The sequence below is a fragment of the Phaseolus vulgaris genome, chromosome 3 (genome assembly GCF_000499845.2).
Source record: "Phaseolus vulgaris cultivar G19833 chromosome 3, P. vulgaris v2.0, whole genome shotgun sequence".
NCBI classification, from domain to species: domain Eukaryota; kingdom Viridiplantae; phylum Streptophyta; class Magnoliopsida; order Fabales; family Fabaceae; genus Phaseolus; species Phaseolus vulgaris.
In genome coordinates, this window is record NC_023757.2 from 3367950 (window position 1) to 3393384 (window position 25435).

General features: G+C 34.7%; 2 protein-coding genes across 4 annotated transcripts in view; one reads left to right on the forward strand and one right to left on the reverse strand.

Moving 5' to 3' along the window:
* Window positions 1–422: 422 nt before the first annotated feature.
* On the forward strand, window positions 423–2516 carry LOC137808829 (uncharacterized). Its single transcript, XM_068610108.1, has one exon. The coding sequence runs from the start codon at window positions 423–425 to the stop codon at window positions 2514–2516; it is 2094 nt and encodes a 697-aa protein (XP_068466209.1).
* An 11286-nt stretch (window positions 2517–13802) lies between these two features.
* The window catches only part of LOC137806294 (ATP-dependent DNA helicase homolog RECG, chloroplastic), a 39985-nt gene continuing 28352 nt past the window's right edge, over window positions 13803–25435 (reverse strand). For 2 of the 3 annotated variants that reach the window (XM_068606318.1, XM_068606320.1), the window contains 3 exons: window positions 24197–24280; window positions 22024–22596; window positions 13803–14176 (listed from right to left, as the gene is read on the reverse strand). In XM_068606318.1, the coding sequence (XP_068462419.1) occupies window positions 14084–14176; window positions 22024–22596; window positions 24197–24280 (750 nt within the window). In that variant the 3' untranslated portion in view covers window positions 13803–14083. The remainder of the gene's footprint in view (window positions 14177–22023; window positions 22597–24196; window positions 24281–25435) is intronic. The other variant, XM_068606319.1, reaches the window with a different exon arrangement.

The window sequence follows — 25435 nt, forward strand, 5'->3', positions numbered from 1 at the left end:
AAAAAGGTGCAGAAAGAAAGCCCAAGAGTAAAGGGAAAGCCCATTAAAGAAACTCTATAAATAGGAGTTCAGAGATAGAAAGAGGTAGGAGTGATTTTATCTGATGAACGTTAAACCTTTTCTAACTTTGGCATCGGAGCGACTTGCAGGTACCCCCCACCTGTTGTGAGGAGAAGCCGAGAGCACCTGCCGAGAGGAGAAGCCGAGAGCACCAGCCGAGAGGAGAAGCCGAGAGCACCAGCCGAGAGGAGAAGCAAAGAGTTTCCATCAAGGAGAGGAGTACCCGGCCCAAGATAGTATTCAGCCCAAGATTGAAGGATTAGTCTTGATTAACCCATTTCAAGTGTTCTTGGTCCTTGTTGTAAGAACATTTTGGCGCCCACCGTGGGGCCGAGGGTCAATTGAGAAGGGTTAAAGACAAGATGAGTCAAGGAGGAGAACAAGGTGGAGATCGGGAAGACAATGTTAACATGCCAATCCAATTACAAAAAGAATTCGAGATGTTAAAAAAGAATAATGAAGAAGAATTGAGTATGTTAAGAGCCGAAAACGCACACATGAGGAGAAAGTTACAAGAGGAAACGGTTTTGAATTCATCTTTCGAAACTGTCCAACCGGGGATACAAGTGAACGAGAGGATATATAATGAAAATTCTCAAACCAGAAGAAGATGGCTTGAAAACTCTGGGGTTTGTGCAGGAACATCTTCCAGAAAACATCCGTTTTATGATGTTATAGTCGATACTTCGTTGCCTGACAACTGGAAGAACTTAACCATTGACAAATATGATAGAAGTACGGATCCTGATGAGCATATTGCAATATATACTACTCAAATCAGCTTGTATACATGGAATGATGTTGTTATGTGTAGAGTATTTCCTACAACTCTGAAAGGGGTAGCATTGAGCTGGTTTACACGCCTCCCACCTTTGAGTATAGATTGTTTTGATACGTTGATAGAAAAGTTCGGTGCTCAATTTGCAACTAGTCGTCCCCATCATTTAACGTCAATCGCCTTAGTGAACATAAGACAAGAGAAAGGAGAGTCTTTAAGAATGTTCATGGAACGTTTTGGAAAGGTTGCTTTGGGAATCCGAAATCTTAGTCCAGAGGTCACCATGCATCATATGATAACGGCATTAAAACCGGGACCATTTGCCGATAGTCTTTGCAAGAAACCTACGATCAATCTGGATGAACTAAGGCAACGGGCATCAAAATTTATGCAAATGGAAGAATTAAGGGAGTTTCGAAATCAAGTAAGGGTTGATGGAGGCGAGAAGAGGGTGACAGAAAAAGAACACCCGCCTGTTGCAAGAAGAGCCCGAGAAGAATTCAGAAGTCGAAAATTCCAACAATACACACCTTTGAATGCAAACAGAGCTAGAGTTTTACAAGAAGCTATGGCAACAGAAATAATACCACCACTACGAAAAGCACGAACACCAGAAAGAGCAGATCATACCAAGCATTGCGAGTATCATAAAAATCATGGCCATCATACAGAAGAATGCATCGGGTTGAAGGATAGAATAGAAGAATTAATTCAAGCTGGACAGTTGAAACGCTTCGTCCAAGGAGGAAATGTGAGAATAAGGTTAAGTCCTGAGAGAGGATCGAGAGGGGGAGAAATGGGCCAGAGAAGAGTTGAAAGATTTGAAAGAAGAGATGAAAAAAGAGTTGAAAAAAGAAGTGATAGAAGAGATGGAAGGCTAGAAAGAAGAAGTGATAGGGATCATCAAAACACTCAGTCAGTAAGGCGGAGTAGGGAACGAAGTCTGGGTAGGCCGGTCAGAGGATTTATAAACACAATTTCAGGAGGTTTTTCAGGAAAGGAATCCTCATCAGCAAGAAAACAACATTGGAGAAGCATCAGAACAATTAATCATATTTTCAAAAGAAGAACCTTGCCACCAATGCTTTTCACAGATGAAGATTTTCAAGAGATTGATCCCGATCACGATGACCCTACGGTGATAACGGTAGAAATAGCCGAATATGCTGTTATGAAAACCTTAGTTGATCAGGGGAGTTCAGTTGATATCTTGTTTTGGGATACTTTCAAAAGATTACATTTAAGAGAAGAAGATATAGTACCTTTCCGAGAGCAGATCATTGGCTTTTCGGGAGAGAGAGTTAACACTAAGGGGTACATTGATTTGATGACCACGTTTGGAAGAGGCAATAAAACTAAAAAAATCAAAATCAGATATTTGGTGGTGGATGCTACTACATCATATAATGTGTTATTAGGACGATCCTCTTTGAATAAACTGGGAGCAATAGTTTCAACACCGCATTTGGCTATGAAGTTCCCAACAGAAAAAGGTGAGATAGCAACGGTTTATGTCAATCAAAAGGATGCTCGGGAATGTTATGCAGCAGGCTTAAAGATGAATTTAAGAGCAAACCATGATACTGAAAGAATGGTGGCAATGGCCGACTTGGACCCAAGAATAAATGACGAAAGGATAGAGCCAAAAGAAGAGACCACAGCTGTGGTATTGGGTTAAGACGAGAAGCAATGCACTTATGTAAGTGGAAGTTTGCCCAAAGAGTTGTTAAGTAAATTCATCACAGTGTTACGTAACAACAAGGATTTGTTTGCTTGGAAACCATCTGATATACCTGCGATTGATCCGAAAGTAGTTTGTCATAAATTGTCTGTATGTCAAGAAGCACGACCGGTCTCTCAAAAAAGAAGAAAGTTAGGAGAAGAAAGACGAAAAGCGGCAATAGAAGAAACCGAGAAGTTAATGCAAGCTGGTTTCATAAAAGAGGCTCAATACACAACATGGTTATCCAATGTAGTGCTTGTCAAAAAACCAAATGGAAAGTGGAGAATGTGCACAGACTATACAGACTTAAACAAAGCTTGCCCGAAAGATACATACCCACTACCCAACATAGACCGGTTAGTGGATGGGGCGTCTGGACAAGAGATGATGAGCTTTCTTGATGCCTATTCAGGGTATAATCAAATACAAATGTATGAGCCAGATGTTCCAAAAACGGCTTTCACCACAGACACTGCGAATTATTGTTATAAAGTCATGCCTTTTGGTTTGAAGAATGCTGGAGCAACATATCAAAGGTTGATGGACAAGGTGTTTAAGGATCAGATTGGAAAAAATATGGAGGTGTATGTTGATGATATGGTTGTGAAATCAGGGGAGATAGAGAAACACTTGGAAGACCTTGAGGAGGTGTTTGCATAGATAAGAAAATACGAAATTCGGCTTAATCCAGAAAAATGCGTTTTTGGGGTAAGAGGTGGAAAATTTCTAGGTTTTATGTTGACAAACAGAGGCATTGAAGCAAACCCCGACAAGTGCGAAGCAATAATGAAGATGGGAAGCCCAAAGAATTTGAAGGAGGTACAAAGACTAGTGGGAAAACTCAACTCATTATCAAGATTTCTACCAATTCTTGCCGAAAAAACCAAACCAATAGTAAACTTGCTAAAAAAATCCGAAACCTTTGAGTGGGATGAGCGGTGTGAGCAAGCCTTTTCTCAAATCAAAACTATAGTGGCCGAACCACCAATCTTGGTTAAACCAGTGTCAACCCAACCCATCATAGTCTACCTAGCCACCTCAGCTGAAGCCATAGGAGCAGCCTTGATTCAAGAAACCCCAGAGCAAAAACCAATATATTTTGTGAGTAGATCCCTACAGAGTGCCGAAACTAGATATCCCAAAATTGAAAAAGTAACCTTAACCCTGGTGTATGCTGCGAGACGTCTTCGGCCATATTTTCAGAATCATCAAATAATTGTGAGAACAGATTACCCAATATCCAAAATTTTGAGAAAACCCGAACTTGCAGGTAGGATGGTGACGTGGTCGATGGAGCTATCAGAATATGGAATCAAGTACGAGCCAAGAGGACCTATCAAAGCCTAATCCCTTGCGGATTTCATTATTCAAATGCCGACAGCAACACAGCAGGAGCACTGGACATTGTATGTAGATGGAGCATCAAGCAAAAGAGGCAGCGGAGCAGGAATAGTGCTTGAAGGACCAGATAACTTCCAGGTGGAGATGGCGCTAAGATTTGAGTTCAGAACATCCAACAACCAAGCCGAATATGAAGCTCTTGTTGCAGGGTTACTATTAGCCAGAGACATGGGAGTTGAAAATGTCATTTGCAAAAGTGACTCTCAACTTTCGGTGGGACAGGTGCAGGGACAGTATCAGGTAAAAGATCCATTACTGATGAAATATTGTCATAAAGTGTTAAATATTATGCAATGTTTTAATAAGGCCGAAATGAAGTATATCCCGAGAGAACTAAACATGAAAGCAGACTCATTATCCAAGCTAGCAAGCCAACAACGACAGGGCCAACACAACTCCATCATACAGCAAACTCTTAGTCAGCCGACAGTGAGTATGGAAGAATGCTTGAATATCACAACCTCAAAAGATGAATGGATGAAGACTTACATAGAAGTAATAAAGAGCCAAGAACAAGGAGTTGAACCGGATGCAAGAATGGCAAAGAAAGCAGCTAGTTTTGTGTTGATTGGTGATGAATTATACAAAAGAGGATATTCTGTGCCTTTGTTAAAATGTCTTTCAAATGAACAAGCTGAATATGTAATTAAAGAACTCCATGAAGGAATTTGTGGGCTACATTGCGGAGCTCGAACAATGGCAACAAAGATTTGTAGAGCCGGTTACTATTGGCCAACAATCCGAGAAGATTGTGAATTTTATGTCAGGGCATGCAAAAAATGTCAAGAATTCGGAAGTCTAAATCACATACCAGCACAAGAGTTGCACGAAATTGTTTCCCCATGGCCATTTGCAAAATGGGGAATGGATATACTTGGACCATTCCCACTTGGACGAGGACAAACCAAGTTTATGATAGTAGCTGTTGACTACTTTACAAAGTGGATAGAAGCGGAAGCGTTAACTAAGATAACAGCTCAACAGGTCCAATCGTTTGTATGGAAAAATATAATATGTCGATTCGGAATCCCACACACCATTATAACTGACAATGGCAGACAATTCATTGACAAAAAACTTATGGAATTTTATGCAGATTTGGGGATCAAAGCAACAAGCACGTCAGTTGAGCATCCACAAATAAATGGACAAGCTGAAGCCGCAAACAAAGTTATTCTCGGACAGTTAAAGAAGAGGTTAGGAAGTGCTAAGGACTATGGGCCGAAAAGTTACCAAAAATATTATGGGCATACATATGCACACCACAAACATCAACAGGAGAAACACCATTCAATCTCACATATGGAACAAATGCAATGTTACCAGTAGAAGTTACTGAACCAACACTACGAAGGCAAATGGAAGATTGGAATATTAATAATGAATGCTTAAGAACTGACCTTGATCTTATTGAAGAACTCAGAGAACGAGCAAAGATAAAGGAAGCAGCAGTAAAAAGAAGAGCAATGAAAAGGTTTAATGCGAAAGTGAAGTTCAGGGATTTTAAGGAAGGGGATTTGGTATGGAGAATGCGTACTGATGCTCGGAAAGATCCACGACATGGAAAGTTGGCAGCCAACTGGGAGGGACCATTCAGGATAATAGAAAACTTACACAACGGAGCTTATAGATTAGAAACTTTAGAAGAAAAAGTGATACCGAATACATGGAATGCGAGTCATTTAAAGTTCTATTTTAGTTGAAACAGAAGATGTAAGCCAGAAGCTTGTATACATACTAGTTATCTAATCAAGAAGAATTATCCAGTAACATCATATTTGACTCATGCTTTTCTTTTCGGTCTTGGATGTTGTCACTACAAGTGAAATCCCTTCCGAAATAATACTACCTTTCGGTCTTGGACGCTTTTCACTTCAGGTGAAATCCCTCCCGAAAAAATTTACATCATTCTTTTCGGGCTTGGATGATTTCACTACAGGTGAAATCCCTCCCGAAAAAATTATTGACATAATTCTTTTCGGTCCTGGATGCTTTCACTCCAGGTGAAATCCCTCTCGAAAAGTAGTCTTCGATTCTTTCTTCAATTAGTTCACGAGACATCTCCAAGCAATAGATATAAAACCGAGAGAATCATAGCGTCTAATTCAAACATTGGCAACTAAAGACAAGAGTTAGATCTACCCGCGCAGGTCTACGTTTTCGGTTACTCTAAAAATAGTACAAACCGAAAGGTAGCAACTATCCCAAGGTAATAAAAAACCGAAAAATAAACTTAATGATTAATGATAATACTCATGTCACGTTTCTAAATTAACATTTAAAAGTGTTTAACTAAAATAATCGAAGGTACAATCCTCACAGCGTTCGACCGAAAGGTTTATCATATAGCCGAGAAGACAAAACCGAGAAGTTCTAAACAATTAGCACAGCCGAAAGTAAGAGTCCACATAATACCAAGTGAATAACATAATAACTAGAGCAATAATATTCTTTAGTTTCTGATAAGATCCCAAGCAGACATTACAAAAAGGATTCAAAACTTACACATAAGTTCAACATTTCAAAACCAAAGCAGCCTCCTCATGTAAACTAAAACTATAAACAACATTAACATCTACATCTTCCTAATTTTCGATATTGATATCTTTGGCGTCATTGTCCGGAATTTCATTAACAGGAATTAATTCACCATTATAAAAGTCCTTTTTAACATCAAAATTCCCTTCATCAATAGGAATCTTATAGAAATATTTTGCTTGTTGAAGAGCCTTCTCGAAACCCAGCTTATGTTGTTCAAAAATAAAGCTTTCGGCTTCAAAAACATTAGTCCTCAGCTGATGTATCTCCTCATCCATAGCTTTGATGGTGTTCTTGTCGGAATCATTCGCAGAAGATAATGCCGATACCTTTTCGTTCAAGCCTTGATTTTCTTTACACAGTCGAACATTCTCTTCGACAGATTTCAAGTTTTCGTTCTCCAAATCAGAAATTTTCTTCCCAAGACCTTCTATTTCAATTTCTCGTTCCTTTTTCTGCTTTTTAATATCTTCTAACTGCACCGATAAAGAGCTCATTTTTTCTTTATACTCATCAAAGTCATTCTTCAATTTGTCAAACTCAGATAACGCCACACAGTTTCCATTCTTCTCCTTCAACATCTTTCCAATCAAAAGATTTCTGCTTGATAATTCAATAACAGAATCTGCCAAAGAAGCAGCATCCATAGTCTTCAGCATGTTATAAGACGATTCACCAAAAGATGTCTGAACAAACTTCGCATATTTCGTTGTAGCACTAAATATCATTTCCGAGAGAGGTTCGGAAGAAACATTTTCACTCTGACGATGCCGCCGAGAGGACGAATGCGACCTCTTGCTATTCCTATCACGCTTTTTCGATTTCTTTGAAGGACCGGCAACCTCAGCATTACTTACTGGTTCAACCACTTCCACATTCACAATGGGTTCCACAACTTCTTCCACCACAGGGTTCACCACATTTTCACGACGGGGAGTTACATCACCCACCTTGTTCAGCAATTTCGAAAAATACGAGCGAGCTTTCGGATTAGTGCTCGCCATCAAAGCTGAAAATCAATAAAACATTTAGCTAAGTTAAATGCTTTATCCTATAAAGAGCAAAAATGTGGAACAACCACGTACCAAACAGGTCTTCTCGAGGATTTGGTGAAGTATACAGTTGTAGCAAGGCGCGAGTGGGAACCTGGTACGAGAGCCGACTAAAAACTTCGATAACATGACGATCGGCCACACCCATTGAATGAAATGAAATAGAGTTAAACTTCACAGGATCTTTTGTCCAGTACAGAGGAAACCTTGGAGAATCTCCATCAAAAAAATACTCTCTTCCTACAGGCTCTATTAAAATCTTAAAAAAACTCCCCTTAAAATCTTTGTATGACGATGTAAAAGGTTTAAGGAAACAAACATTGGATTTACTAATAAGGGATAACCACCTTGGCCGCTTCCCAGGCCGAGAACTATAATAATACAAGAAGGAAGCAGGACTAGGAGAAAGCGATAACAGTTTACACAAAATGCTAAATGCTTGCATCGCAGCCCAACCATTCGGATGAAGCTGAGTAGGTGCGACATTAAGGAATTTAAGGACACCTATTTGAAAGTTGTTCAAAGGCAACCGAATATGAAGATCTCTAAAAAAGCAAGCATAAAAATAAAAAAACTCATAACTATCACCCTCTCGACCATGACAAACATTGTCGGCATCCCCAACACGCCGAAAAGAAATAATATCATTTTCAATGTCAGAATAATAAATTTGAGAATGGGAAAGGAAACTACGAAGTTCGATAGCAGAACGATATTTGGACAAATACTCTCGGACTTTATGATTAACCCATTGGTAACCTGGACGAAGACTTCTCTGAGGCAATACAATGCCGAATTCTTGAGGAGCATCAACAGCCGGTGCTCCATTTGAATCATTCATACAAGAAGGGGTAGCAGATGAAGACTTCGAGTCTTGGCGATCCTCTTCTCGCACCACTCGCCCAGTTGATTCACCACCCGCGCTTGAAAAATCATCAGAAGCAGAAAAACTTGAAAGAGACATTACCTTTGCACGAACTGGTTACAGATTGAAAGAAAGCTGCTTTTCTCAATACACAACGAAACACATTCGTAAAAATTTAGAAGAAGACCCTATTTATAACCCAAAGTTACACCCTAGAATTTGAAACGTTGCAAGCAATCTGAAACCATTCAAAAAGGTATAATCTAACGGTTGCAACAAGAAGTTCACGTCAAATCAACTTAACTCAGCAAGTTAAGGCACAAAAACCGAGGCATTCAATATCAAATCAAATCAAATGTCAAATATACTATAATTTATTAAGACATGAATATTTTATAAGACCTTAAAATATTTCTGTCTTGGGGGGCTAGTGTACTGATAGGGTAAAACCGAGAGGTTCATGCCGAGAACTACATAGTATAACAATTAAGATGATTAAGTTAAAACCGAGAGGTTTTGACCGAAAGCAATAAAGACAAGAATAAAACAAATATAAAAGTTGTAAAAGCCCAATTAGATAAAAACTTGCAAGAGGGGTGCACAAATAATAAAAAAGGTGCAGAAAGAAAGCCCAAGAGTAAAGGGAAAGCCCATTAAAGAAACTCTATAAATAGGAGTTCAGAGATAGAAAGAGGTAAGAGTGATTTTATCTGATGAACGTTAAACCTTTTCTGACTTTGGCATCGGAGCGACTTGCAGGTACCCCCCACCTGTTGTGAGGAGAAGCCGAGAGCACCTGCCAAGAGGAGAAGTCGAGAGCACCAGCCGAGAGCACCAGCCGAGAGGAGAAGCAAAGAGTTTCCATCAAGGAGAGGAGTACCCGGCCCAAGATAGTATTCAACCCAAGATTGAAGGATTAGTCTTGATTAACCCATTTCAAGTGTTCTTGGTCCTTGTTGTAAGAACAATTTCTTTCTTCATACTGAAAACTGTGAATCCAAGGTAATGACTCGTTTACCTTACTTTGATGGGGACTTTTGGTCTGCTGGTCTGGTGCTGCAAAGCCAGCCAGACTGAATAATGTAAGACTGTGAAAAGATGTTTGAAATTAATACCAACAAAATCTTTTAAAGTCTTAAATATGTAAATCTTTCAAAAGAAACGGTCAAAAACATTCTAATTATGAAGAAGGTATGTTTCTATATTTCATCACTAAATGAATCTCATCTATGCATATTTGAATGAAATGTTGTTCCAAATTTATTAGTTGTTCTTTCTTCCTTTTCTTTTTATACACAGTTGGGACAAACCATAAGGACTGCTTTTACTAAATATTTGGACTGCTTTTCCTTTTCCTTTTCAATCATTTCAAACTACTTTTCTTGTATACTTAATTAAATACAATATACAAACGTATTTAGATATAAGTACTTTTAATATACAAACGTATTTAGATATAAGTATCTTTTGTATTTTCTATTTATCTAAATAAATTCAATAAATATTCAAATGTATTTATTTAATTTTTTTTATTAGAACACCTATAACTACTTAAGTCCCAAAACTAACCCAAATACAATTGTATACTCATACAATTGCTACAAAACTAAAAAGAAAAGAAAAAAAAATCCTACTGTTCTACTGTTCTTCAAAGTATAAATTTGATCATTAAGACATCGTCTTTTTCTATCCTTTTAAGCATGGTTTTTGTGACTCGTAATTTTCATCACCTTTCACCATTGGAAAGAATGAAAAGAAGAGAAAGATTGAGCCGAAAAAGGAACCTTGATGCAGAGGAAGGCCACAAGGTCGGACTTGAGCAGGCGCAAGACGCTGGACCGGATGTAGCGGTCGAGGCGGATCGGGTCGGACAGTAGCCTCTTGAGCTCTTTGGCCAGGAGCCCTTCTTTGTCAATCTCTATTCTTCTTCTTAATGCATCTTTAAATGGATGTTAAAGAATATAGCAATTGCAAGTTTGATTTTGGCTGTCGATCGACTTTAACTCACATGAATGTTTTTGTTATGTTTGATGATCTTGATTTTGAAGGATGCATTAAAAGCAGTTGGATGTACTAATATATTAGTGTTTTTACTTTGAATTTATTTAAATAACATAGTTGTTCGAAGGAGATAGTCTTTTTAGAGTTGACAATGGTTAACTTTAGAGAGTTATGGAAGAAAAAACAACTTTAACTTTTCATCCAAAAAATCATTAATGTGACTTGTGCTTGATAAAATCTTCTTGGCAGACAAAACATATGAACATTCCATACAACATAAAATAAGCATATAAAGGTTCGTGTAGTACGAAGTTAACTTAAATCTATGTACATATCGTTTAAGAATTATCATGTTTTATTAGACGTAAAAGAAGACAACATACTGACAAACAAAATCCTTACGTCTCATCTCAATGATTTGTTGTTGAACTAAAACTATCGTTGACAAACGAAACATGATCATGTTTTACAATTAATTATTTTTAGCACTTAATCAAAATTATGGGTGTTGAATTTTTTCCTAAAAAAATATCTTGAATTGTGCCATTTAAAATACATCTTGAAATCACTCATGAATAAATTTTTGGTTTTAATCTTTGATTCTCATGGTAACAAATGAAAATTTAACATACTTAAGAGTCTCAATTTACAATACAATATATAATATATATAATATGAGTGGCTCACTACGAGTGCATTTTGTATATGAAAATGGTAAGACTATAAGTAAACTTTAGATAGTCTCAATGCCTACGCCACTGTACAACTCTTGCGTGCAAATATTTGATAATCTTCCCCGTGGAAAAATCTTGTAAAGCTTTTTATCTAAAGAGCTGGAAGAGTAGACTCAGAATAAATATTTGTAATTCTCCTGAGATTCCTGCTTCTGGTATTCATCTTGCTTTATATTTTGGAGACTACTCGAGTCAAGAGAATGATTGAATGCTTCTGAAAATTCAAGAATACATTATATTATAAAATTCATAGTTTTGGAAAAGGTAAAACAAAAACAAAACATGATAGCAAAACAAAATCCAAAGTACTAACCAGATGACTTAGAGCCAACTTCCAAATTGCTTCTCGCAACAGAAGTTGCATTGTTGATGCAAGAACAGATCATTTTAGATAAATAAAAAATATATTTAACTCATAAAAAATTAATAATAAAATTATAATTATTATCATAATTATTTTTAATATTATTAAGTATCATTACTATTATTATAAATATAACAGTTTTAAAAATATTAATAAATATAACAGTTTTATAAAGAATACTAGGAAAATTTAACTAGTCAATAAATATATCGATCTTTTGCAGTTTTTAAATTCCTAGATCATACTTTTTTTATTGCTTGAATAATAAATCATACTTTTTTTATTGGTTAACTAATATATCATACTTTTTTTATTGGTTGAATAATAAATCATACTTTTTTTATTGGTTGTTGAATAATAGATCATATTTTTTTTCTATTGGTTGAATAATATATCATTATTTTTAATGAAATTGATTGATTTTTTATTAATATGTATATAGCAAAATAATTTGATTAAATGTAGTATTCAATCAAATAAATACGTTCTATCAAAATTTAACAATTATGTTTAAAATCTTTGTTATTTTATTATTTGTTACCTATTTAAATTATCTACCTTTTTTTAATAAAAAACTATTAAAAATGAAAGAAAGCAATGATTTTTTTAAAAGTCAAAACAAATTTATAAAGGATACGAAAAAAAAGTAAAAAAATCCAAAAACAAATATCTTTTTCCTAAGAGATTTTTTGCAAAAACAAATATTACAATTCTGGTAAATATTTCTTACAACCAATCATTTTGAACCTGCACCGAATATAATTTAAAAAATTTAAAAATATCATTTTTTTAAAATAAAAATTCAGAATTGAAATCAACACATTCCAGAAAATTATATCCATTAAAAATTATTGTATTTCGGAAACAAAAATCTGGAAATAAAAATCAAAATTCCATTCTAAATAAAAAATTCTGTAAGATAAAAAAAATTTTAAAAAAATTGGAACATATTCCGAAAAAGGGGTGGAGAATGTATTTTTATATATACTTCCGTTTTATCTAACGACATTTTCATAAATTGGGTGCTTTACTATACATAAGATCTTTTTGCAACTTTCAAATAAAATCACAAGGTCAAAATGAATATTTTAAGTTATGGAATGCAGTTAGAAATTATGGGTGTAGGAAGCAAAAGTCTACATATTGTTGTTGTTATTATTATTTTCAAATTACACTACAAGTTTATGACAAAAAAATCTTAATTTTGCACTGTTTAAATGTTTAAAAGTATATATTATATTACTTTTAATGTATATTATTGAAGTATAAAATAACTTTATATATTAATAAAACATGCAGATATGACTTACATGATAAAACCTTTCAATTAAGGTAGATTTTGAAATGAAATACGAAGATATAAAGTAGTTAGTCTATTTTTATTTTTAATTTCTTTTAATATAATGATTTTAATAAATAATTCTTTTTATCGTCAAATTAAAAGATACAAATAAACAATAATTGTAAAATTGTTAAAAGTAATTTGATTATTCCTTTTAATAAAGAGAATATATCCACAACTTTGCTTCTAAGAGTGTAGGAAAATCCTAAATTCAAACCCAGCCAACATATTTTCTCCGCTGAGTCATGTTGAAATAAGAAGAATAATCTTGAATTTTGAATTTAATTCTTCAAAAGCTATACAAGTTACTTTTATGGCTTTTATTTTGGTTAACAATTTTTTGGAAAAAAAAAATTATATTTGGATAATAAGTAAACATTAGGTTTAAGTTGGGTAAAACTTTACACTGACCCATTTAATCATTCAGGAAATGACTTTATAAGTAATTATTGTAAAATATAATAATTCTATAATTAGATAAGAATTGGGAATGCAGTAAGTAAAAAGTCTTCCTTTTTGCATGTATCACAACAATTATGCATAATCACAAACCTTTTAAGAATATTTTTTATATTATATATTAAACAAGAAAAATTCGTAGAAGAAATTTCTCTAATTATATTTATATTCTCTTAGTAGATCAATTTCATCTGAAACTCTCTAAATTATTCAACTCTTGCTCTAGTTAGTAGGTTTCAGTAGCTTTTCAGTTCTCCACATGAAACTAAATTTAGAAAAAGGTGCAAATAACTAGCATTCTTTAATCTTACAACGTTGCAAGTAGACAAACTTCTGCATGTAAAACACTTTTAAAAGAGGTAACGATGAGTAGTAGATATAAGAAATGCTACTACACCCCTAACGGCATGGTTCCTCAATAAGATTGCAATTGTAAAATGTTGAAAAGCAAGAAATGAAATGGCAAGAAAGATAAAAAACAAGTATAGAGAAATAAGGATGAGCTTTCTAAGATTTTGTTAAATCCTTTTTTCTTCCTTTCATCTTAATATTACAAAGATTGCTATATTGAGGCATACTATGGCCACTTGACCAGGCCAACAACGGGATTTCAAGATCGCTAAAGGTAGCTGCTTTTGGAATGAAAAGAGATTTCAATTGATTCATTTTGTGATGTAGGACAAAATGCACATAGCTAAATCATGTTTACACAACCAGTAATTAATTACATTATCAAGATTGCACAGTGACTTCTGAATATCAAGATTCAATCACCTAGTAGGCAAAGTGGCTGTCTCATGCTAAGCTCCAGTTTAAGTGAAGGAAATTGCTCCAAATCATGGGACGCACTTAAAATTTTCTGCAATCAGTCATTTTTGGACAAATGGAAATTAATTTTGTTATAGTTAAAAGAAAAGAAAAGTATATCACTATAACCAGCTCCAATGAAATATAGCATAAACTAGTTCAGCTGGTAAAACCTTTTATAATGGACAGTGGGACTTGGTAATTGGAATGAACTGAAACCCATGTCGACATAGACCATCAAAGTGATTTTGATGTTTCTTGTTTTAAAAACAAACAGTGCATATTTTCCTTTATTTTCTACTGCTTTAGTGTTTGAGAGAAATAAAATAATTTCTCTTAAAGGAAGGATTTTATGGTGGTTGTTTTTTTTCAAAAGAGAATCTTATTGTTTTCTTTTTGGTGTTAGAGAGAAGGTTTGATGTTTCTTGTTTTAAAAACAAACAGTGCATATTTTCCTTTATTTTCTACTGCTTTAGTGTTTGAGAGAAAAATAAAATAATTTCTCTTAAAGGAAGGATTTTATGGTGGTTGTTTTTTTTCAAAAGAGAATCTTATTGTTTTCTTTTTGGTGTTAGAGAGAAGGGTATCGTAATTTTCTTTTGTAAGATTACATTATTGCTTATTGTTTGTCTTGTTCCTCTTTTCACCTTTTGTTACTGTTGCATAATCAGGAGAATTATGCTATAATTAAGTGCAGATTCCATTTTATATTTATTAGGACAGATTTGTTAGTGATTTTATTTTATTTGATTTGTACAGCTTTAAACACTCATTATTTCTGGCTTTCATTGCCTATTATTTCTTTCTTTAATTAGATTGTAAAACAGTCTATAAATAGAGACGGTAATCACATTTGTAAGATATCTCAGAAATATATTTCATTTATTTCTTTCCACTTGGTATCAGAGCCATTTCGAGCCTATCCTAGCGAGTATTTGTGTTGGGCCTATCGTGCCACCCGCTATCGGGCCGCTATCGGACCACCCATAATATATAGTCCCACGCACGAGTTGGCAGTCTCGACGTGAGGGGGTGTGTTGGAGATCCCACATCGACTAGAGATTAGAGCCTTTCATAGTATATAAGTGGGTGTAAACCTCACCCCATTGAGCCGGTTTTATGGGATTGAGTTAGGCTTATTACAAAGTGGACTTTAAGCCTAACTCAACCCCATAAAACCGGCTCATGAGGTTGAGGTTTGTCAGTTTGCTAAACACCATCGGACAACTTTTCCTCCCAATGGTAATAAAAGTTCAGATGTATGGGGACCTTCACCTATTCCTAATATCTCGGGTGCAAAATGGTTTGTTTCATTTATTGATGATTGTACTCGGGTTACTTGGATATTCCTCATGAAAGATAAGTTTGAAGTTTTTCACTTGTTTGTAAAGTTTTACAAAATGATTCAAACACAATTTGAAAGTCCAATTAAGAGATTGCGTTCTGATAATGGAAGAGAATATGTGAACCAAAACCTTTCCAAGTTCCTTGAGGAAAATGGAGTTGTTCATGAATTAACCTGTGTGGACACTCCTCAACAAAATGGGGTTGCTGAAAGGAAAAATCGTCATCTCCTTGAGGTTACTCGAACTTTACTTTTCCAAACATCTGTTCCTAGATCTTACTGGGGGAAGCAGTCCTGACTGCCACTTATTTGATTAATAGATTACCCTCTCGGGTTCTAGAGGGTGTTACTCCTATTCAGGTTATGACCACATTCTATCCTTCTATTCCCATGTTGAATAGTCTTCAGAATCGTGTCTTTAGTTGTCCTGCTTTTGTTCATGTTCATAATCCTAATCGGGGTAAGTTAGATCCTCGTGCCATCAAATGTGTCTTCATCGGTTATGCCCCCAACAAAAAGGGGTACAAATGTTATCATCCTCAAAGTCGTAAAGTTTATATTTCCAAAGATGTCACATTCCATGAAACAGAGTCTTTCTTTCCTAGTTCTCAGCTTCAGGGGGAGAGTATTCAAGAAGCTGAGGACCTTGAGTTGCCACCTTTTCCTTTGTTGCAGGATTTCGTTCTTAGGGAGGATGACAAAGACCCTGCACCAACATCATTACCAGAGAAGAATAATGAAGACAAATATTTTGGAAAACAATATCAGCGAAGGCAACAAGAACCCGTCCTGGTCGAACAACAACTTCAATTGTCTGAACCGGAGGTAAGAACTCATACCAGTGAGACTCTTGAGGACACCTTAAATACTGCTTTTGAACCTAACCTAAATGATTTACCTATTGCCTTGATAAAAGAAAAAAGATCTTGTGCCAAATATCCTATATCCCAATTTGTGTCTACAAAAAAACTTTCTATGCAGCACCAGAGTTTTCTTTCAGCTAGTGATTCTATCAAAATCCCTACATCGGTACAAGAAGCCTTAAAAGATGAGAACTGGATTCGAGCCATGAATGAAGAAATGAGCGCGTTAGAAAGGAATGAGACTTGGGAGATTGTAAAGGGACCAAAAGATAGGAAAGCAGTGGGTTGTAGGTGGATATACACAGTTAAGTATAAGTCTGATGGCACACTAGATCGGTATAAAGCAAGGTTGGTTGCAAAAGGGTACACTCAAACCTATGGGATCAATTATGAGGAGACTTTTGCTCCAGTGGCAAAAATGAATACCGTCAGGATTATTCTCTCCCTGGCAGCACACTTTGGTTGGGCAATGCATCAATTTGATGTTAAAAATGCCTTCTTGCATGGAAGCTTGGAGGAAGAAGTATACATGGAGATTCCACTTGGTTATGGTATTGTTAATGAAGGGAATAAGGCGTGCAGACTTAAGAAGGCCCTATATGGTCTTAAACAATCACCTCGTGCTTGGTTTGGAAGGTTTACTCAAGCTATGGTATCTTTGGGGTACCGACAAAGCCAAGGTGACCATACTCTGTTTATAAAACATTCTCAGAATGGTAAACTCACTCTACTTTTGGTCTATGTAGATGATATGATTATTACAGGTGATGATGAGATTGAAAAACAAAATTTGAGGGAGAGACTAGCTGCTCAATTTGAAATGAATGATCTTGGGAAGCTGAGGTACTTCCTTGGGATAGAGGTTGCTTACTCGAGACAGGGCATCTTTATTTCTCAAACGAAATACATCCTTGATCTTCTCAAAGAGATTGGTAAGTTGGGTTGTAAGCCCACTGGAGTGCCAATAGAGCAAAATCATAGGATTGGGAATGATGAGGAAAACCCAAAAGTGGAGAAGACACAATATCAAAGACTTGTGGGAAAACTCATTTATCTTTCACACACTAGGCCAGATATAGCCTATGCAGTTAGTGTGGTTAGTCAATTTATGCATGATCCAAGAGAAAGACACTTGCAGGCAGTAGATAAAATTATTCAGTACTTAAAAGCCTCTCCAGGAAAAGGATTGCTATTCAAAAAGGGGGAAAACTTATCCATGAAAGTATATACTGATGCTGACTATGCAGGATCGATTGTTGATAGGAGGAGCAAGAAGCAAAATGTAGTTGCAAGATCAAGTGCAGAGGCAGAATTTAGAGCCATGGCTCAAGGGGTGTGTGAACTCTTATGGATGAAGATCATACTTGATGACCTAAAAATAAAATATGAAGCTCCTATGGGTTTGGCATGTGATAATAAGTCCGCTATCAGTATTGCACACAATCCGGTTCAACATGATCGAACAAAGCACGTAGAGATAGACCGACACTTTATTAAAGAGAAGTTGGATGATGATCTTATAGCCACTGAGTACATCCCTTCAAGACTCCAATTGGCAGATATGTTTACTAAGGGACTTCCCACAAAACAATTCGAAGATCTTACTTGCAAGTTGGGAATGATAGATATACATTCACCAACTTGAGGGGGAGTGTTGCATAATCAGGAGAATTATGTTATAATTAAGTGCAGATTCCATTTTATATTTATTAGGACAGATTTGTTAGTGATTTTATTTTATTTGATTTGTACAGCTTTAAACACTCATTATTTCTGGCTTTCATTGCCTATTATTTCTTTCTTTAATTAGGTTGTAAAACAGTCTATAAATAGAGACTGTAATCACATTTGTAAGATATCTCAGAAATATATTTCATTTATTTCTTTCCACTGTTACTATGATACCCAATAATGATATCAAAGCTTGGTTCCTAATTCTATTGTTGTTAGAATAGTGTTGTAGAAAACAAAACAAAAAATTGAAGTATGTCATGTGATTGCAGCTAGTCTGATCTTTCACATAAAAAAGAATTATTCTTATTATGCAGAGTGTGGTAGTGTAAAAGTGCATGTTTAGAAAAGTTCTAACAAAGGAAATACATGTTAAGTGTGTTTATTTGTGATCCACCTTTCTTTCTTGGGAACTTACATGGTGTATTGGTTCACAGTCACCAATAGACAATACTATTCATAGTGAAAAGAGCATAAGTTTGCTTTAAAGCCATGACAACAAAATATGAGATAGAGAAGTTCAATGAGAATAATTTCTCATTGTGGAAGACATGTCAGAGTATCTCGTTCCAGTGCAAAAGCTGAATTTCAAGCCCTTCCCCAAGGTGTGTGTGAAGGACTTAGGATGAAGATCATACTTGATGACCTTAAAATAAAGATTAGCATCCATATACAATTGTACTATGATAACAAGTCAGCCATGAGCATTGTCCATAATCTAGTCCAACATGATAGGACCAAACATATTGAAATCAACACGCATTTTATCAAAGATAATCTTGATAGGAGTCTAGTGGCTAACACCCATGTCCCTATAGAATTTCAAATGGCGAACATTTACACTAAAAGACTTTCTTGGGACAAATTCAAGGATTTTGTAAGCAAGTTGGGAATGATTGATATTCATTTACCAACTTGAGTGTTGTAAATAGTAGATTTCAATATTTATGATTAGAAAAAATATCTTTAGAATCCTCCAATTCAGTTTAGAATATTTTTTATTTCCTTATTTTTAAGATTTGACTATTATAAATAGAGAAGAAGAGAATGTAATTAGTTTGATTGTTATACTTGAAACGGATTAATCTGAATGAGAGAAGATTTTATTCAATTGAATAATTTGAAACAGTACTTCAACTTCTATATATAGAGAATTCTAATCCTAAAGTATTGATTATAAAGACATCTCTAGAATCCTCTTACAACTTCTAACAATATACTTAATATCCTATTATTAACAACACTCTCCCTCAAGCTAGTGAATAAATATCTATCATTCCGAGCTTGCATATGAGATTATGAAATCGTTCAATGGGAAGATCTTTTGTAAACAAGTATGCTAACTAAATCCCAAATGGGACATAAGAATAGTGATAAGGCCACTATCCAATTTTTCTTTTTATAACTGGTTGATCTATATCTATGTGTTTGGTACTATCATGCTGAATTGGATTGTGAGCAATGGGAATAACTAATGTATTATAACAAAAAAGAATAATAGACTTTTCACATGCCACTTTAAGATCATTTAGAATAATTCTCAGCCATAAGAATTCACACACCTCATGTGTCATCACTCGGAATTCAGCCTATGTACTAGACTTTGCAACAACATTTTGTTTCTTACTTCTTCAAGTCACCAAATTTCCACCAAAGAACATGCAATATCCTGAGATGGATTTCCTACCTATGACAAACCCTACATAATTTGCATTAGTATACCTCCAATTTTAATTTTTCATTCGTCTTGAACAAAAATCCCCTTCTTGGACTTGTCTTCATTTATTGAAGGATTTTGTTAATTACTTATGTTTGTCCCTTGGATCATGCATGAACGGACTAACTACTCTCACAACATAGGCTATGTAAGGTTTGGTGTGGGCTAAGTAACCCTTATTCATAGTAGAAAAGCTTTCATTACTCCTAGTTCTATGGTTTTGTTCTATAGAAACTTCAGTGGTCTTGCAATCAATCTTACATGTTTCTTTGAGATGATCAGGAACATACTTTCTTTGGGAGATAAAGATGCCTTTCTTTGAGTAAGCAACTTCTATCCAAGGAAGTACTTTAACTTTTTTAGATCCTTCATCTTAAATTGAGCAACAAGCCTTTCTTTCAAGATTTGTTTTACATGTTCATCATCTCCTGCAACAATCATATCACCAGACTAAGACTAGAGTAAGTTTACCTTCTGGGGAATGCTTGAAGAATAGGGTATGCTCACCTTTACTATGTTGATATCCCATGGAGATCATAAATTGAGTGAGTCTACCAAACCAAACACAGGGTGACTACTTAAGTCCTTACAAGGCTTTCTTCAACCTGCACATCTTCTAAATTTCCATGCATGAATGCATTTTTCACATCAAATTGTTGTAATTCCAACCAAGATAATTTGCCAATGAGAGAATGATTCTAACAGTAGTTATCTGTCATTGGAGCAAATGTCTCCTTATAATCAACACCATAAGTCTTAGTATATGCTTTAGCAACCAACCTTACTTTGTAAGGGTCTAATGTACCATTAGATTTATACTTTACATTATAAACCCATCTGCATCCTATTGCCTTTTTATCGAGTGGGCTGTCAACAATTTCACATGTGTGGTTCTTTTCTAAGGCCCCCATTTCTTCATTCATGGCTTGAACCCAGTTCTCATCCTTTAATGCTTCTTGAACTAATGTGGGAACTCTAATTGTATCAATGGCCGAGAGGAAACTGTAGTGGTACATAGAAAGGTGATTAGTGGTCACAAAATGAGAAACAGGATACTTGGTATAGGACCGAGATCCTTTTCTCAAAGCAATGGGCAGGTCATCAAGAACAAGTTCACAATAATTATTCAAGGAATTTTCCAAAGATTCAAGGGTGTGAGGAGAAAGCACATTTATCCATGACTCAGATGATTGGAGTTGTTCTTGGACCAGGTTAGGTTGTTTTTGTCTCCTCTAATATTGTATATAAAAGAAACTCTCCAAACGACTAATTTCTAGAGCTGGAAACAACAGTTACAGAACCATAAGTTGGGTGCACTTCAAGCAACCTTAAAAAAAAGGAAAAGCAGCTAAGACGGTAGAGAAGAAATGCGGAAGCAAAGCCCCCTAGATTGAGAGCTCTAATACCAACTTGAAAAGGATTAATATGAATGAGAGAAGATTTTATAAAATTGATTAATTTGAAACAGTACATCAGCCTCTATATATAGAGAATTCTAGTCCTAAAGTATTGATTACAAAGAGATCTCTAGATCTTCTAACAGCTTCTAACAGTACACTTAATATCCTATTAACAACAGTTATCAATAAAATAACTCTTTGTTTTCTTACAAATTTCAAGTGTCCTCAGCCTTTGAAAAAGGGTACTTGGGAACTGACAACATGAATTTCGTGACTTTTGTCTAGATGATAAGACAACTTCCCTCAGGGGTGGTAGTGATAGGAATATATTCTTTAAATGGGACAGCCCCATAATGTGAATTCCGGAAGGTCCAAACCAACAAAGACTAGTGATTAGATGGATATGTGGTAGTGGAAGTTAGTCAGAGTAGTGAGAAACAAAACATTTCTATTACATGGGGAAAGAGATAATTGGGGATAATAGAGAATTTGGAAATAAAAATGGAAGTCCAAAGTATCATGCTTTGACTTTGGCGGAGTATTTTTCTCTCTTTTACCTATGCCTCTTATCTCTTTCTGCACTTTCTATTTCTTATTGTCTGGCTATTGGAGAAGATATCTTCAGCCAATTTCAAGTGGTAGTTAGCTCAATGAAAGATTTGCAGTAAGAATTTTTTAGATCAGCAATAAATGATTATTTCTTAAAATTAAGTTTAATGAAACGCACTTCAGCCAAATACTAATTCACTATCTGGACAGCCAGTGCAATTAAAAGTAATAAATCACCACAAATAATTAATAGATAAATCAAGAATAACTATGAGTAGCGGAGGGTGTTATTACCAGTGCAGCAACATGGGCGTCTTGTAAAATATTTCCATCAACTTCCAATCTGGCAATAGGAAACTCAGGAAGATGTCCAGATTGTTTCTTACCAAGCAAGTCACCAGGTCCCCGTAAGAGAAGGTCCATATTAGCAAGATAAAACCCATCTGATGATTGTTCTAGTACCTTCAAACGATTTAAGCTACTGGCTGTTGATGTTACTAATATACATTTTGATTGCTTTGTACCACGTCCTACTCGTCCTCGGAGTTGGTGCAGTTGCGCAATTCCAAACCTCTCAGAGTTCAACACAACCATCATAGATGCATCTGGAACATCAACACCAATCTCAATTACTTGAGTGGCAAGTAGTATATGTATTTCTCCGCTTCTAAACTTTCTCAATGTTTCTTCTTTTTCATCACCTCTCATTCTTCCATGTAATAAGCCACAATTATATCCTTGAAATCGGTGTGATATAACTCCAAAATCTGCAGTGGCAGCACGAAGCTGAGGCAACTGCTCAGAAAGTTCAATAATTGGGTAGACAAGATAAACTTTTCCTCCATCTTCTAACTCATCCAACATCATCTGTATCATAAAAAACATTGTTTACATTCATATCATAAGAAAAAAATTGAAAAAAATAAATCCTTTTTCTAAAACATAGAAAACATCGAAGGCCAAGGTAATCAATTGACATAACATGATATTTCTCTATAAAATACATAAGTTACAATTTAGTCATAACTATTGGTTTATGTTGTGTTTTTTCAATAGAAATGAGAATGCTAAGACATCACTATGTTGGCACCACAAACAATGTCAATCATACACAACACCTCAAAATATCATAAGAAAGAAAATACAAAGAATTGTGGGGTGTCCAAAAGTACACAGTAATCCCTAACCCCATAAAAGGGTAAATCAAATCTATTCCCAAAAATCCTAGGACAAATAAAGCAAGAAACATTATCCCACTAAGTCTAACCTTGAGATCTAGTGCCAAACTCAACAAGTTAGGAATGTAGTTGTTATAATATAATAAACTTGAATTGTGGAGAATAAATTCTAATAAATTTGTAAATATAGTTTTATAATAAAATTCAAATTGGCTTAAAAAATTATAATAAATTATAATATTGGTACTAGAATTAAATATTGGTATTTTTTGTTTGTTAAAAACATATCAAAATAATTAATAGCAAATATTAAATAAAATTGTTGGGGTATTTCATAAAAAAATATTAATTGAATGGTTTAAAAAATTATTAATATAAGTGAAGTTATTCATTATGATAGGTATGTATTGATAAAAAAAAATAAGAGAATAAGTGTGTCATTAGGTTTAAAAGAAAAAGTGTGTAAATTATAATTTTAAAATTCTGGGAATTTTTTTTTGCGGAAATAAGAAGCAAAGGTGAAAATTCGCCAAATTCTCACCATGAACAAAAATGTTGCTATTCAAGAATTAAATCTCAAATGGTGCTATCCAAGGAATTAATTCCCAAAATCGTGCCATTTGCGGAAAAAAGTCCAACCAAGACAGCCCTTTGAAAATCAAGTTTCAATGTGAGTCTTGTTAGTTAGAAAAACACAATCAGCAAATTGCTTACATTTTAACAAAGGGTCTACTGAGACAGCCCTTTGAAAATCAAGTCACCAAGTAGAGCATGATTGATATCTTATCACCAACTTGAAGGGAAGTGTGAATTAATTAGGAATATTAGGATTTTATGATTTAAAATAAGTTATGGAGATATGGATAAATTAATAATGTTACACATGTCCAGATTTGTAAGAACAAGTTAAGGGGAATAGATCTGAATCACAACAGATCAGACTCACTTTAGAAAGATCTCTGTTTTTTTTTTCCCACCTTATTTATAAGAGATTTGTTTCCAGATAATATGTTATTTATTTTCCTAATTTGTAGCGGATTTGATCTGCACAAACACAAGTTTTACCTTCTGTTTTTTGAATTTATTCAATAAGAGAATATTTCTGTACACATCCACTATTTGTTTCCTTAAGTGTTTCTCAAAAAACATTTTCAGCAAACCTAATTAAAGCCATTATCTAGATTTCATCAAATATATGGTGAAATTATCAATTACTTTTAAGAGAAAGGAAAGAAACTGCATAAAAAAGAATGATAAAGACGTAAAGAAGTACAATTTCAGAAGGTCACCTTGTAGACATCCTCAAATCCTTTGTCATTTCCTTCAATGGTAAAAGTTTGAACAGGAATTCTTCCAGGAGGTAAGTCAGTTATCTGTGTTGGAAGAAAGCATTTGCAACACAAAAAATGATTTTACACATTTAAAGTGTGAAAATGGGTAAAAACAAATCAAAGGGAAAACAGTCAACGTATAATATCAGGCTTCTCTTTTTTACAACATTTTTTTTTAAATAAAATCAAAAAAGAAATACCAGAAAAGCTGGAAGGACAATATAATATCATAAACAAGTATGACTGAGTTTTAGGAGTCCTTTGACCCAGTCAGTATGATATTCCACAGAAACTCTGTTTAGATCCCTCTGCAATTTCAGAAACTGATTAATATTCATAAGAAAAAGGTCAAATCTAACCAAAAGATAAATGTTCGATGAATGTGGACATTTCCCTATTTCCAAAGTACCATATTTCTTTGTCTATTCTAATCAGGTTGTCAGTATATATTTGGACTATACGAATTCCAGGCAGTAGCTATAAATAGTTAATACAATCCCTGAAATATAGAATACTTGCAGTAACCTGTATGGGGTTTGTAATCCAGATCCATCAGAAATAATTTATAAGTCAGTTCATATCTTGACCAAGCCTTCAGGTTTCACATTGGAGAGATCGATGACAACTGTATATTTTTTAATTTTGACTAAGGATACAAGTACATTTAGGTAGAAAATATCAAAATCAAAATTTTCAAAAATCTGATTTGATTAATACTCCTTTATTTTAGAAGATTTGGGTGGTTAAGATAGATATCACATTATTTTAATCTGAGGTGATGATGTTTTAAGAGAAGTCTCAAAAGAAAAGACTTTCAACCAGCTTTGGGCAAAGCTTGAAAGTTGGTACTTGACAAAGTCTCTACATAACTGTTTCTTCTTGAAGATAAAGTTATATGCTATCAAAATGCATGAAGGTGAGTCCAATCACAAACATATTGATAATTTCAACCAAGTTGTTCTTAGTGGACCAACTTGCTGTTCTTTGTAGTTCTTTACCAAAAGTTTATGAAAATTTGTCAATACAACTTTTTATAGAAGTTCACTATCGATGGAGGAAGTTAAAGCAACATTATAATCTTTGGAATTAAAAAGGCATATTATTGATTTATTTAGGGGTACCACCTCAGGTAAGGGTCTAATAATAAAAGGAAAGGAAGAACAAACTTGAGAATATTAACCCTGAGCAGAAGAAAAT

Excerpts from the sequence above, each read along its gene's own strand:
- LOC137808829 (XM_068610108.1), top strand. The coding sequence starts at position 423 with ATGAGTCAAGGAGGAGAACAAGGTGGAGATCGGGAAGACAATGTTAAC.